We start from the raw sequence: 16248 nt of genomic DNA, 5'->3' as shown, positions 1-16248 counted from the left end.
GCTTGGACGAGGGGGTGCTAGGGATTTCTAAGCACCAACTCCCGGGGACTCCTGTTGTCCCCAGCCTAATGAGTCTGATCCAAGTATCTGGGATATAGAAGCAGACAAAGACCTCTACAGGAAGACTAGTGATAAAAATGTTGATTTGGGGGAGCAACCAAAATGATATGTGGGGGCTGATCTTCAAATCTGTAAAAACACATGGAAGTCCTTTACTTTCATATACAGAAAAGACCTATGCAGTGTTTATTTCCCTCAGATTTTAAAAACAAACCCCAAAACCCTGACTGCATGTTCTGGTAACAGCCCATTTACAAGGCATTTGACTGTTTAGCCCCAGTTAAGATCTCTTTGGAATCACTGTCTAACTTTCCATTGCCTGGACTCTCTCTGAGTCCTCAGTCTCAACTGTTGATGGAGGATACAGTAAATAATGTTGGACACTTGAAAAATGCAGATTAATTGTATGAAAGAGTCACACAGGTCAAGTGAGATTGTGTTTCATGTTATTTACTGATGATACAGGGTAGCATTACCAGTGGGATTTGTACATCCTATGCTCTTAACATACTCATTCATTTGGCACTCCTTAATGGAAAACATGGAGCAATTATATGCAGACAATGCTGTAATGGAAAATAATTGAAGACAGCCACAGTTTGGGGTTTTGTTTTGGTTTGGTGGTTGTTTTTTTTTTAAACAATGCATGCGAGTTCCTGCATGCAAGCATCCGTTTTTTTTTATTTTAATTTCCCCAGCATAAATGCAGCCAACACTTGAACCATGTACAAAACCACAGTTCTGGGGCTCTAACTTCACAGCCAGCTAGAAATGACCAAAACAGCATCAAGTTAGAACTTGAAAGGACTTTTTCACCTTGTTGAGTTCCTTTCTCTGCTTAAGCCACCCTCAGTAGTGTTAATGTTTTGTAACCCTTTTATCTGACTAAATGGAAATCTTGCTGTTCTTCTGAATTTCAGCAAAGAATTTGTGTGAAAATCCATCACACAAAAAATGGGTAAAGTATATCTGTGCATAAATCTGTGTGCATGTAGTATCTGCAGCATTTGTTATGTCTTCCATAATGCTGTAACGTTTCAAGCAAGCTCCTTTTAAGTCAGCATACACTTAACTTTCCCTTGCTTTTTATGGTTTTAAATGTAGTGTTTACCTCTGCCTAAGTGAAACTGTCAACACAGCACTTCTAATATTAATGTGACATATATGCCTATTCTTGTTGCTTTTGTTATTATTAATAGTAACCATAATATTTGAATTATGGTAGTATCTCAAGACCTTTTGTGAGGTACAACCATAATTCTAACTTTTTACAAGAAGATTGAAGAAGGAATCCTGTCCCAGGCAAAAGATAAGCTGGAAACAAGGCATGGAGAGGAGGAACAGTGAGCTTCAGAAGATCAGGAGAAGAGCTGAACTGATGGTGACAATGCCACATATGTCAGAAGAATCAGAAATAATCAAGTTTGATTGTTCTGGAGAGTTAAATTTGAATGCTCTTAAATGTGTTGTAGCAGTGTGCCTGAACCTCTGGTATTTGTATTGACCTCAGCTCAGTACCTCAGGCTTTTCAGCCACAGCCAAGAAACAATTAAGTAGGTCAGCAACTTTTAGGAGTCTCTTACATCCTCTTCCTGACTGGCAGTGAGAGCAGAGAGGACATTTCATATACAAGAGTATATGAAAAACAGAGAGATGAGTCTTAACCTCTTTTATATAGGCCTAATGAGGAGTTACTGATCACCACTGAAGATCTGATCCTGTATGTCTGACTGCAGTAACTGACACTGAATTGTTCAGTAATCTCGCTATGAGTACGGAGGACATGTGCACACTTCCCAGCCAGAGCCTGTGGCAGTGTTGATGCTGACTTTCCATCATGACTGAGGTTCCCGCTGAAACCCATCTCCCCTCCTGCAGGCAGGATGCCCTGTAGCACCCATCAACCCACCCTTGCATCTGACTTCCCACTACTGCCCTTGGAAAGACTCTGTTTTGAAAGCTTATTCGATGAAGTGCCTGCAGGTCTGGTTTGGGTTTACCAACCTGAAATAAAAAACTGCTTTAATGGATTAAGCCTCAGGCTTGAAGCATACGGTGTTGAATTCAAATCAGATGTAACTGGGGATATACTACGTACAACGAAATCTGTGTGAGGAACTGTAAGTTAGTGTTGATTTGTACACCAGAGGCAGGCAACAAGGAAATGCAATCAGCATAAAGACATAAGATGAAACAGCCCCACCTGAGTTTTTATTTCTGGATACACTGGGGCTTAGCCAATGTGACCACAAAGAATGCTCTTGCAGATTGCTTTGCTTGTGACAGCACTACCATTTACAGTGTCTTCCCAGTAAACTTGGTCCACAGAAGCCCTGAAGCCATGAGGCTGACAGAAGTAGTGAGTAAAACAGGGTTTCTTATGTGTTTTACTAATCACATTTCCTAATCACATAAATATATGTACTCGAGTGTAACAGAAATTAATTCATGTGTCAACAGTGATACATGATGCTCTTCAGCATCAGGGAAGTGAAGGTTTGAGTGGAGAGATGTTCTGTATGCAGACCTTTTTGTCTGGGAGTTGGTTCACATGACTACAAAGCTAGAAACACTCCATATTCTAAAGAGTTGGTGGATATAAGCAGGTAGGTTCTTTTAAAGCAAAAATGGTGATTTTCTTAATATTTATTTCAAGAGTGGCAAATTTTTATTTATAGGAAGTAGTTTGTACTGGATTTTATAGTGTGTAATGTTTTTACTCAGTTTATGCAGGCAAGTCTCTGTGACATTTTGCAAACTCTGCTGATAGTGGTAACCTTGTTCATGGAAGAGAAGTAAATGTTCGCATTCATGTACATCAGCCTTTCCTTCTGTATTTTAGCCATCCATGAAAGCACTCAATCATCTTGCAGGGTCCTTTGTGGTGACTTGTAAGCTCATGTTATTATGAGAAGGTTGAGAACCTGTTCTTCCAGTTACCAAAAATACAAATTTGTAAAAGGACCAGAGCAGTCAAAGACCTCTTCTGACATAAAGAAAGGCCTTAGTAGAAGCAGCTGTTGGTGTAGTTTTTCTACCTGTTTTCCATAGGTTAAAGTTGTATATTCCCACTCTAGGAAGTAGCTTCAGCATTGTAAACAGTTGCCTGAAGAGTAAAACATCTGTTAAGTTATGGCTATGGGATTGGAGTGACAGAATGGAAAGCAAAGAGCAGAGGACCGATAGCTGAGATGTACTAGATTTTCTTTCTTGTACTAAGTCTTTCATTGTCATGTTGGAAAAGTTGTCACTTGGAAAAAATTCTGTGTCTTTTTCTTTATTCATGGAATATGAGTAGTTCCACGGTGGGCTCAGAAATTGTTCAAAAGGTAGAAAATGAAAGGCTTTGATGCAAGTGCTGTGTGATCACTGTGCCTTACTGCTACTGATCCTATTCTTCAAGCATATAAAGTATACTTATATGGTCATATTTTAATTATTTGACAATTATTAATAGTATTATGCAACAAATCTATCTGCTCTTCATTGTCATGAGATTACAGGAATTGTGAGCAAGCAGGCGTTAAGAAAACTTCAAGTACTCTACTTGCATTGTTGTATATTGGTGGAAATCAAGGCAGGAAATCCAGCCTCCTACAGTGGTAGATTAATAAATTACAGTGTAATTCCGACCTGGTGAATTTATGGATTGTTTTTTTCTCCTCAAAATCTGAGTTGCACCCAACTATTGAAGGAAAACATGTGGCTATGTAATGTCTAACTGGCATAGATCCAGCATGCTAATAATGCAGTTTTAAATTCTACGTAAGCCAGAGATGAAAACAAGAAAAGATGGGTTATGGTAGAAGTTTTCTGAAATAGCTGCATGTGCAAAATGTTCACAGTTTGCAACCAACTAAGGAGTGCTCTGTTCATCTGTCCTCCTTGCTGGGGTGATAATGGAAGCGATTAGTGAATTGCCAGCATGGCAAGAAACAGCCTCCCTGGTGACATTGGCTTTGATTGATTGTATGCAGCCCTGAGAGGTTCTATGTTTCATGCCCAGAGACTCCACATCCAGGATCAGAGGTTATAGGGATGGGATGGCAGAACCAGTATGATGTCTTCATTACTCTGAGGAAAAAAGCCAAATATGCTGAACACCAGTGCTGCTCCCCTAAATGCCATTGGCATCAGCTCCTGAGACACAGGTTTGCCAAGTCTTTTGGCCAATACCTGCTGTTCTGGCAGTTGGAGCCTCTTGGCCGATATCTGCTGTTCTGACAACTGGAGCCATCAAGAAAGAGGGAAAGAAACAAAAAACAAAAAAAACAAAAAAAACAAACAAAAAAAAAAACAAAGATAAAAGGAATTATAGGAGTGACAAAGTAAGACAATTTTAGGGTCTGGTTCTCCAGCTAATATCAACTCACTCTGAACAGCAATGACTTCAACACTTCACCAGGATTATTTATGGATTGGACTCTTACAAGATAGCTTGGGAGTACATCTGTTGCTATTAAACAAATATACATGTGGATATTTGTGTGTATATATAGGCAAATTACAACCACAGAGTGCATGGGATAACCCAAATATATAGAAAAGGAATCTCTCTGTAGTTATCATGAGGTTATAACTGTACACAGCAATGTCTGTGTGGTGTCCAGGTGTACTTCTGTGCTCATTAGGCTGAAGATAGCATCTTTCTTCAGTTTTCTCTGCCAATTCTTTCACAGTACAAATCAATGCCTCTTAGCCTATGGCTTTCTGAAACTTTTTTCTCTCTGTCCTTTCCCTACCTTGTTATTCATCCCTTCTCAAGGTTTTTGAGGACATATAAGTGATGGTTGAAACCTGCAGGAACCGTGTGTTTTCAGAGCCTTATTACAGCTGCCATACCTATATCCCTTCGTCCAAGAAACAGAGTAATCCTGAATCTGCTCAGTTTTCATTGAAATTACTTCCCTTAACAACTACTGAAAATAGACCCTGTTCTCACTCCCTAAAAATAAGGCATTAGCAGTTCTGAAGGTCTCTTTAACAGTGTAGTAAGCTTGGTACATTTCAGGCCTGGAAAATATTTACAGAATTTTTATGGGAAGCCAAATACATCAATAAACACATTGGAAATACCTACTGGGACAACAGATTATAGGGAAACTGAGAGTGCTGGGCTTCACAATTATGAAAATATTTTGAACTGAGCAAATGATGAATGTGATGCCCTATTATGCAGTTTAAGTTAAGGCATAAATTTATATGAGCTTATTGAATATGGTATCATTTAATACAGTATGGTGAAAATAACCAAGTAAATAATTTTGCTTTATGTAAGTGAGGGTGCTCTGTGTTATTTTCAAAGTCATGTTACCAGAGCAGTTTATAAGTTGTTGATGTAAATTATTAAGATTTAAAAATATAGTTTAAAATAAGAAAAAAAACTTAAAGAGTTTAGTTTGCTAATGATATCTTCCTAATTTTTCTATGTCATTTTGATTTGAAATACTTGTTATTTTTCCTGGTAAAAATTTTCCCTTTAAAATGAAAATAAAATAAGATTTCCCCACCCCTCCCCCCCCCCCCCCTTCCTTCCTTTTTCCTTCATCTTCTTCCTGATGTAAGGGAAAATGGAGGGGAGAATAAACAGCTTTCTCATTTTCTAGGCCGCCCCTTCAAATAGCCTTATCTAGTTGCATTTTCTTTCCCTTCATGCTGGAAAGTGAGTGTATGTTCTTTCAGCACCCAACACAGACCAGGGAAAGTGCTGGTTTCTCTGGAAGGGTTTTCCTCCTGAGTGGGATCCAGCCACCGTCTCCAGGGAGCCTTGTGCACAGGAGCTTGGGGAGAAGAGTGTCCCCCAGGACACATGTCAGTCTGAGCTCACCCTAACCCGCCTTGGCTTGGGACTGAAGGGCAGCCAAGAACAGGGTTTGAGTCAGGCAGCTCTTCGGGGATATCTCTAACCACTGCAGGATGTTTCCTGTCTCCTCTGCGAGTGGGGTGATATCATGTATTTCAAGATCTGAAGTGCCCTGCGTCATAACAAGAGCAGAAGTGTTCAGACAAACTGGAGCTGGTTCTGTGGCTGATGCTGTTTTCAAATTAGAAAACCAGTCAAGGGCTTTTGGATAAGATGTGCATGTCAAAAGGCAATAAAGAAAACAGCTAATCGCCATGCACCGGTGTGAGTGGGACTGAAAAATGTTAGCTAATATTTTAAATGTGAGTGAAGGGTCAACAGATGAACCGTTCTGTAAACATACATGTCAGCAACAGGGCAGGGTTGAAGATAAAATTAGAACCATGTGCTTCTCCATTTCTCATAAGGCACAGAGGTCATGACCCCAGTGGCTTAAAAGTCCCTCAACAGGGAAAAATATAATAATGTCATATGTCACGCAGGGAGATGCTGTGCTTATTAATTTTGTAAGGTACATACAATTGCTAAGAATAATGTTTTGTACTGTGAAGGAGAGAGTCTCTTTTAAGAACATCTGGTTTTTATCAAATAAAACTACTCTTGAATCAGGTCTTAACACAATACATGGAAATACAGTTAGAACTTACAATGAACTGTAACTAATCCCACAAACTGAAGAATCAGCACAAATCACTAAATACAATATTTAGAGCAAATGAATACAGTCATCTGATAAACTTTGCAACTGCCTCATTACTGCTATTTACTCAGTCATTAAAAAGCTGTACCCAAATTAGCATCTACCCTATTTCCACCCTAATACCTGAGGAAGGTACAGTCTTTTGCTTTCTTTTTTCTTTTCCCATTAATAAATTCTAGATGTTTCTTTCTATGGTGCAGTTATGTGGACATTGTATTGTTTTTAAGTTCAAAGGGGTAGCACAAAGGAAGGACTGGCTCCTGCACCCAGCCCAATCTCCCTCAACTAAAGACAAGGATGACAGGGTGGTGCTTTGAAAGAGAAGGCACTATTGTATATATTATGGCAGCTCCAAGGATGGTTTAGTGATGGCAATGGCATCATGCTGTTACAGAGACTTAAAACCTCATATCGCCTACCCAGGGCTTCAGCAAGTTCTCATGCCAAAGCAGCATATGCGCGTGCGGCAGAAATCATTCAGGAGTGATACTTCCCCAGAATACCAGGCGTTTTTTGAGTCTCATCTCTGAAAAGAAAAAAAGGAAAAGGTGTTTATTTAGCATTTACTGTGCATTTGCATATACCTGTTTCAAAGCATATCTCTGAATATAAACTAGCTGCAGCTGCTCTGGTTCTTTGAAGATCCAGAAGCCACAGAGGTGATGTGCCTCTTGTGTAGTATAGGCACATAACAAAATGCCAGGGTCCTCCTGGGATTTCCATTCCTCGGGGACTGCAGTTCCAACCTCAGTCTTCTCTTCCCAAGCCAGACTTCCCTTTTTCTACTTCCTATCACTGTTCCACTTGTTGTATTTCTTGCCTGCCAGATAGCTATTTTATCTCCCTTTATGTACATTTCAGAGCCGAGGCCCTGAAATGTCTGGGATGAAAACTGACCTCAGATGGGCCAAAATGAAGAAGGAACCAGATGTTCTATTTACTTTAGATGAATCCATGCTAAACCGGTTTTCAGCTGCTTTCTCAAATGCAATTATTGAATGCCACCCAAGCCAAAAAGACTTGTCCATTGACTTTTTACCAGTCCCTGTGTTCATGCATATGAGGGTCTTTTATAAGTTTTTAATGGTATTCAGGAACATTAGGCTGCAAAGAGCAACCTACTGCATTTGAGGCTAACCCGCCACAGTTGCAACCAAGAGAAAGATGTCCCCTTCAGGAGTGCACAGACTCTCTGTTACTGTAATCATAGCACACAAAATACTTAAAATTAGCCTCTAAAAATAAAGTTTTATAGCGGAAGGTCAAAAGCCATGCTATTGGAGCGTAACAGGAGCGATCAAGGGCATTGCAAAATGAGATTGTGTGTGAAATGCAACTCCCAGGTGACAAAAAAGATGACTAATAACCTTTGCTACTGAGGAAAGAGGGAAACCCAGTAGGGTGCGTGCGAGTATGACCTGACTGCCAGTGTGATGTGCCAATTAGATACTGAAAGGAATGTAATGGTATGAAACATGAGTGTGTCTGCATCTCCTACTGCAAGTCTCCAATTGTTCAGTGGATGGAGGAAAATATCAGAAACAAGGGCAGGAGGGTGAATAATTCTTTATGGTTACCATTAGGTATGAAAGCTTTAAGTTAATTTGGATAAATACACTATAGAGATACATTCCCCTTTCAAACTCCTTTGTCTGTACCAATACAGTGGATACCTACAGATGGCATCAGAAACACGTTTTCTGGGAATTTTTCTCTATAAATTAATCAGCCCCTTCCCTAATCCCCTTGAAATCCATCTGAAAGCCTTTTAAGGCATCCTATCACCACAGGGCTCATATGGAAGCAGCTTACAGAATTTCACTCTTCAGACAGCTAAACCTTTTTTTCTAGCTTTAACTACATTTATTCATGACCAGTTTATTACAGTTTGATCTTATTCTCTATGGACTTAGTTATATAGGTCCACAATACCTTTTCTCTGCCTTTGCTTTATGAGGCTGAACATGCTAATTTCTATTTTCTTAGCACAAGATGCACCCTCTCTCCCTTAATAATCTCTGTGATCCCTTTTTGAAACATGGTTTCTTCTAAAATGCTGTGATTGTCCTTAAGAAAAAGAGTATCTGGGAAACTTGAGACTATGAATATTCAGTATGTTGTGTGTGTACAGGTGTTAAGACATATATGATGCACTCATATCTACAAATGTATTTTAAAATAAAAGTGCCAAGGTTCAGGGTCTTGCCAAGCTCTCACGCCTGTACTTGGGCTAGACAGACCTTTTGGAGTCCCTGTTTTCTCAGTTTAAGTAGCAAGATGGAAGGTGCCACACAAAGACAATCACCACAGATCTAAGTACAATAAACAATAACTACCTTCTCTTCTGAGAATTGTGCAACCTGACCTAGTTGCATTTTAGAAAGTTGGTATGTGCCCCTACATGTATAGCTTCCAGCATAAAGAAACCCTAGAACCAGGCATGTTGTTATCATGTCACTTTTCATACTCCAGTCATCTTAAGGGATTTCATAAATCGTAGGGATCTTATTAATATTTTAAACATTCTCAAAAACACTAAACTGTTAATGCCATTCTAGTTTTAATTTTCCTTATTTAAGCCTCTTATAAGTTCATACAGCTTAAATGCTCATATAGTTGTCAGTACTTTCCCCTGATTTCATTACCTGCAAATTCTTGATAGAAAGCTGTGCACTGAAACTACTATGTTGTGGAAGACTTAAAATGGTATTTTGCATGACTCCTCCTGGGTGACCTTGTTGAGGCAGTCAGCACCAGTCTTGTATTTTAAAAAATGTCACTGTATTCTGTTCACTGTGTACTTAAAGGCTATCCAAATTCTGGGCCTGATTCTGCAGTCACAGCTGCATAGGCCTAGATGTTTACATACGCAGAGCATCATTAACTCTAGCAGTGCTTTGAGCAAGCAACAGTTCTATAACCTTGATTAAACTTAATAACCAAAAGAAGAGGCTAACCACAAATCAGTGACAGTGAAATATAAACGTTGCCCACCCCACAGAAATAAGAGGGTTCTGTGTTCTTGTACCCTACCCCAATCATACTTAGATCTGTTTGAAAGCCAAACCAAATTGTAAATGAATCCAAAACCAAGCCACAAATTGTCTTCTGGCACTTTAGATACTTCTATTTAGATGCCACCCAGATACAGAGGCTCCACAAAACCAAACTGGTGTTATTATCATCATTTCTTCTTCTTCTAAGATGGCTTCTGGCACCATCTAGGGCAATCTGAAGCATAATTAACAGACTGAAAAGCAATGAAATTTTGTTTGAAAATGGTCTATTATTGTGATCCTATAGCTTCTCTTTCCTGCATAGTACAACAAACCTTTTCAGTAGAAAACCATTTTTATTTCTTCAGACTGTCTTTAGTTTTTTTTCATTGGACAACACTCTTCGAAATTTTTTTATGCTCAACCCCCATCCACATAAGCTTTGATAATGAAATTTGGGGAGAATAAGAAATAGTATTTTTGATTTAAGAGAAAATACTATGTCTTCATTGTTTTGTGGAAGGCTGTTACAAAAATGGCTGTGCTTTGAAAGTTCACATTTCCTTCTTTCACTGCTGATTTTAAGATGTCCCAGTTACAGCACTACCAAAATCCAGATTCTTGTAGATAATAGAAAGTTGTGTTGGTGAATGTTCCTGTAATAGTGAAGGAAAAGGATGAGTACTGCAAGCTCCCTGCACGTGCAGTTCCAGGTGAGGTGTAAAGATTTGGATTATTGGTGTTGGGAGCTGTAACCAGCTTTAACCTGGGCACTGACTCTATTCTAGCCTTTCTCGCAGCTCCAGGTCTGTAGGAACCACTGCCTTAGCCAAGGCTAGTTATTATTGCTAGCAGGTTGTCCCTGTTCCCACTAGGCTTTAGACAACATGCTTAGCTTCTAAACTGGAAACGGCTATTCCCACAGCCTCAAAAGGTTGTTGTCTTTTGGCCTATTGACTGTGATATGGCATGGTATGACAGTGTGGCTGAAACACAGACAGAATAATGATAAGTGAGATTCTGGTTTCATCGAAGTCAGTGGCTGAACCTTATTCACTGCAGTAGGGCAAAGGTTTCAACCCAGAGGGAGGGTGATTCATCTTGTCTCTCTGGGTATTTTACTCTAAGTGTTGACCTCTGATCTGTAAGTCTAGACTAAATGACCAGGGGAAAGAAAAAGGCATATCTAGAGCGTGATGCATCTCATCCTAAAGTAGACATCTAAAATAAATTGTGTAGCCTACAACCTAGCTACCCGTCTCTGTCTGCTGACTATAGAAAACATCAGTATGACTAGTTCCAAAACAAAAATCTGTATTGGTACCTTCACAAAGATCATTTGCTGGAGAGGACTAAAATGATATAGTAAAAAAAGTCCCACCATGTTATTTAAGTGGAAAGTCACCCTATCAGTGTTGTTACATTATGGAGAAAAATACAGTATATATAGTGATATTCAGCAGCATTCCTCAATGTGAGACTCAGGAGTGACTCAGGGATCAGGATTGTTTGTGGTTTCTATCCCCACCATGCACGCTCCCCTGTGCCTATGAGGGGGAGAAGATGGGAATGAGGAAAGCATGTTGAACTGGTCTTTGTGCTTCTTCCTTTGTTCTAGCTGTTTTTATTTAACACTTATCTTAATTTTGTGTTTCCCCATTTTCAAATGTTTATAATTTAACACTGCAGCTTCCACTAAAGGTGTCATTCCCTTTCTCAATTCTAAATAAATTAATGAAAAAAAATCACTAATCTATATGTAACGTGCAGAATACCTGTTAAGTTGTACTAGAGTATCTACTTGGACATTCATTTTTTGAGTTTTAAACAAGTGCTTTTAGGTGCCATGGTTTTACAGTGACAGACTTTTGTACAGAATCTCATGACTCATGAAAATAGTGTTTTTCACATTTCTAATTCTGTTTGCTCATCTTTTTAGAAACACTGTTTTTTCTGTGTGTGAGATGAAAAGTTGATACTAGTTTACCATCCTGAAGGCTTTAGAAGAGATCAGGATATTTCAGTGAATTGCTGCCTATGGATGCAGAGAGGCACTTGGTTGTTATCTAGCTGTCCCCAGTTTCTGAGACATTCTGGGTCACAAGAAGTACTTGTCACAGCACCATCAGGTGCCCTGCAAGTTTTACCTCTAATTTCTGATGTCTCTTTATGTGAGGCATCTCCATTAAAATAAAAATAAAAATAAAAAACCCCACACCAAAACCAAACTTTTCATTCTGAGATCTCTTATGGCATGAGGGAGGATGATACCTGTTTTTCTGTCTGCTCTGCATGGCATCCTTTGGGGGGTTATTGCCAGATTCAGCATACTTAAAGACTGTGCATAGCAATTGTACTGCTAAAACTTGCTCTGCATTTGGAGAGTGAATATTTGCAAAGGCAAACTGACATAGAAGACATTTTTAAAGTAAATAAAGGAGTGATTTAATTTTTACAAAAGTATAGTCTGCAACAGAATTTTTGCTTTCTCTCTGCATTTTCAAAAGCTCAAGGCTGCTGTATTTCTAGTGCACTGCACCCAGGCTTCATTGCTGGTAAGCAGAGAGTTTATTTTCTGGGTTTCATTTTCAAACCATAGTGAAACTGAAAAAGCAACAAGAGCTGGATGTGAGTGCAGATTATGAAGACCAGAAAATACTCCCAGCAGACAGAGCTCTGTACGGCAGAACTGATGGTTCACATCACTTGGTAAATACTTAGTACTAGCACTACAAAACAAACACTGGGATTAATCGTAAGAAAAGTCCACAGGTTGAAAACCTTGAATGAGCAACTGCAGAAGGATTTTTCAGAACCGCTGCAGTCTGTTGATGTATCTTACCATAAAATCTTTCCATATTCATATTTGGTTTTTGGCTGAAGAAGTTAAACAGTGGTCTGGCTGTTAGAACAAAGTGTTCTGTCTCCCTTCCCCTCCTGCCTTCCTGTATTGCCATGGCTCCAAAGTGAGGGAGGAGTTCAGAGACTGAGCAGAATCAAATGCAGGTGGGGATTGTGTGCTAGCCAGCCAAGACAAACAGTGCTCATGCTGTCTTCTATCTCTTTCTCTCTCTTTTTTTTTTCCTTTCCCCTCAACTGTGCTGTATTTGAAGCTATCGGCCTGTTTGTAGCTGCTAGTGCATGCAATGGTACTGATTGCTGCAGCATTGCATCTCCCTGCCGCAGGCAAATGTGCACTCTTTCCTCTGTTACATTCTCCTCCCTCAACCCCATTCCCAACCAAACCTTTTTCCTCCCATGATTCAGTTTTAAAAGAAAAGGAAAAAAAAAAAAGAAAAAAAAGCTGTGAGCAATGGATCTATGCAAAAAGCCTGGTAACAAAGCCAGGAGAAACTTGGCCGGCTTTCAGCTTTGTTACAGTCTCAAAGCTCAGTCCAGGTGTGTGGAAAATTTTGCGACTGTTCTCCAGACTGCTCAGCAAAACTGGGCCCTCTTGCACTCAGACTGTAGCTGTTTTCACATGGCAGCATGAGGAAAATCCAGTTCCCACATGGTTTGTGGGTCAAAACCTCAAATTGAAACCAAGGGACACCTAGCCCTCAGCCTACAAACCAAGGGACAGCCTACACAAAGTCTGTGTCCCATGGTATTTGATAGATCACCAAGAGTTTTCCCTTTAAGCCTAATGTTTAATTATAAAAATCTGATTATTAAATTTCTTGTCAGAAAATTATACTGAAATTTTGCACCTGAGATACAGTTATTCTCTCTTACCTCATCTGAAGACATATGGCAAAAAAGTTATACTGTAGTAGAAGAAACTAAAACTAATCTCATCTTCTCTTGGCTAATTTGTTCCTTTAGGCAGCATTTTGCCACCTGATCTTTCTCTTGAGTCGAGCTCTGCCTGTTCAAGGCCTGTGTTTCTGGTTATTGAGTATAACCATGCACTGCAGAAAGTAGTTTCCAGCAGTGGACCCAGAAGTACAGCTCCTAGAGTGGTGTGTGTTCATGGTAACAAATCCAGCCCTGCAGTCACTTTATATGCAATAATATAAAGGTCAGCCAGTCCCTCAGGTATTCTCTAAGGCAGCACAAGGTGGCTGCTGTTGAAGAGACTTGTCATACTTTTGTCGTGAAGGATGCTTATTCCTCATTTCTTTGTTGCCTCCTTAAATTTAAAATTCATAAATTCTGAAAATATAAAATCCATACTGGCAGATTCCTTGTTCCAGTGGCACAGGATGGAAGTAAAGTCACTCGGACATGGGCTGTGAGTGGTACCTCCCATCTGACATCCTGCCCACCCATCTTCTCCCTGCTCCCACTCAGAGGAGCTCCACACAGCTCCCTACCAGCTCACTGTGGTATCTTGTTAACTCCCCAGACAAGATTACATGAAGCTGAGGATCACCTTAGAGAAACAGAAGGCATTATCAGTTTGTGTTGTTTATTCCTCTGATCCTCAAAAAGCCTCACAGGCTTCCTTGTCATCAACTGGAAAGAAAATCTTTCTGCCATCCGTATGTACTCATTGAGAGGTGATAGAGGATTTAACTTGTCTGAGTGCAGAGGAAAGCTTTTGCCAGCACCGATCAACATCCAGCTCCCATGCCAGCAAGAAACCACTCCCCAAAGCCAGCATCCACAATCTGCTCAACTTTTCTTGCTCCGACTCAGATCCCAGGTGCCTTTAGGGCTGCAGGCAGTTATGGAATATGGTAGTTCCTCCCACTTTTCTCTTAGCTGCATAATGATTTATAGATCAAAATCTGTATCTTTAACAGTTCTGTCTATGAAATACTACTCAATGCACAACCAGTGCAAACCAGTAATTTTCCGCATTACTAGAGGTTCTTAAAAAGTGCATTCCTAGTAAAGCACAGAGTGAATACCCAGCCTGAAAGGACAGCAGTTGCACTACATATATGGTAATGTCCTAACACAAAGCGAAGGGTCTTACTGCCTTCTAGCCAAGTGCCAGAAACAGTCATTTTTGATCCTTCTGCTTCAGGAATGTCTACTGGTAGCCTAATATGCTGCAAGGATGTAACACTAACTAGCAAAAAGTAGAAGAAAAAGAAAATACTGTTAACTGAGAGAGCCAAAGTTTCTTCTGTAAATTCTTACTGTTGCTTTTGCCATGCTCACTGGGACATTAGGATGGGCAGTTGAGTGTGTACGGTGACACAGAGACATAAACTTCCCAATGAGAGCTGCTACCAGAATCCATCACTAAAATAATTTTTAGTATGACTATCAAGACTTCTTTTAAGCACTTTTTTTTGCTTATCATATCCTGGGTGAATACACTTGTTCCAAATCTTGTTTAACTTTGTTCTGCTTGCTCAGTTTGGGAGAATTTAGCTTGTCAGACTTCATTATAGTGAAGATCCTCTTTCCTGCTTCACAATTTAGCGCAGTGGGATTGCAAAAGTTCTAGGGGAAAATCAGTTAAATGAGCAATGGAAACACTTCTAAGGATATTAATAATTTGCATTTTGTTTTCTTTTTGTTTTTAACAAAACCTAATGTCAATTTTAGTGCTAAATAAATAGATGTTGTTTGGTTTTAACCTATTAATGGTAGTCTAGATCTCACCGGCTGCCTTGGTGCTTTAGCTCAGAGCAGGAATGCACTTCTGAAGCAATCATCTGGCAACCTCATTTATTACAGTTTTGTTTTTGTTGAAAACAGTCTCAGAACATGAGAGAGTTATGAATGAAATCAAACCCTCCATATGCTCCAGGAGTGCACCTACTCCTACCCCAAAGGGCATTCCCTCCCCAGGTCCAGGCTAGAGGTGGTCTGGAGCAAACCCACCTCCAGGGGCATGTGGTAGTGATGAAGGATCTACCACACCAGCTGCTCTGCTGCAGGGACCCCCCTGCCCTCCCCCCCCCCCCCCCCCCGCTTTGCCTGCTGGTGCAGAGAGCTGCTGGTTCCCAAACTCAGAAAACTCTCTCCCCTTATCTTTTGTTCTGCACCAAATGGGAATGCCCATTCTGAAAGATAAGAGGAAGAGAGTGCGCATATCCATGACTTGTTTTGTGATTATGCTTTATTTAGTTATTATTCTTAGCTCTGTGGTTAGAACCCCTTGGATTTGGCTGGCCTTAATTCAGGGTTTAATCTATTTTTCCCTGCATTATTTTAAACAGAGCTGTACAGTCATACAGTCTGGACTCATTCCGTATGAGTTTACCCTCCTGTCACATAAAATCCTATAGAAATAGGGATCTTCAGAGTGTGTTGTATTTGCTATACTGAAAATCTAAAGCAATTCCACTTCTGACATAAATTACTTCTGGGTAGGATGAGTCCAGGCCTTGGTGCCATCATTCCTCAGGTGCCTATTTCTCATGAGACATGAGAGGATGTGTATTGATCAGACGGGAAATCCACCTAGCTGACTGTCCTGCCCATGACGGGGAACAGCATGGAACAGAGCAAGCCTACAGTGAAACAATTGAACTACATTTGAACTTGTCAGAATATATGTAATTTTTCATGAGGTTCTGGGAAAGCAGTTATAAATTGGCCTCTACTAAAATTCTTGTAAAAAAATCATGGTTTCTGCTAGCCTGAGTAGAACACACATATTGTGGAATACAGCAAGCATCCTTGCAGTTCGGTGGCTATGTCCTCTATCAGATTATATTTCAGTT

At 40.0% G+C, this 16248-nt stretch overlaps 1 protein-coding gene across 6 annotated transcripts in view; it reads left to right on the top strand.

Moving 5' to 3' along the window:
• The window catches only part of KCNQ1 (potassium voltage-gated channel subfamily Q member 1), a 402777-nt gene that overhangs the window by 348834 nt on the left and 37695 nt on the right, over positions 1-16248 (top strand). The window contains exon 18 of one of the 6 annotated variants that reach the window (XM_061463087.1): positions 11559-11741. The exons of the other annotated variants lie outside the window; for them this stretch is intronic. Coding sequence (XP_061319071.1) covers positions 11559-11582 — 24 coding nt within the window. The 3' untranslated portion in view covers positions 11583-11741. Of the gene's footprint in view, positions 1-11558; positions 11742-16248 lie in introns of those variants that run through there. 6 annotated transcript variants of the gene reach the window in all.

Source organism: Pezoporus flaviventris, unplaced genomic scaffold (assembly GCF_033815535.1).
Source record: "Pezoporus flaviventris isolate CSIRO_AGI_PZ_B2104156 unplaced genomic scaffold, CSIRO_AGI_Pfla_v1 ptg000036l, whole genome shotgun sequence".
NCBI lineage: Eukaryota > Metazoa > Chordata > Aves > Psittaciformes > Psittacidae > Pezoporus > Pezoporus flaviventris.
The sequence above is the reverse complement of the archived record's forward strand: the minus strand, read 5'-3'. Positions and strand labels throughout refer to the sequence as shown.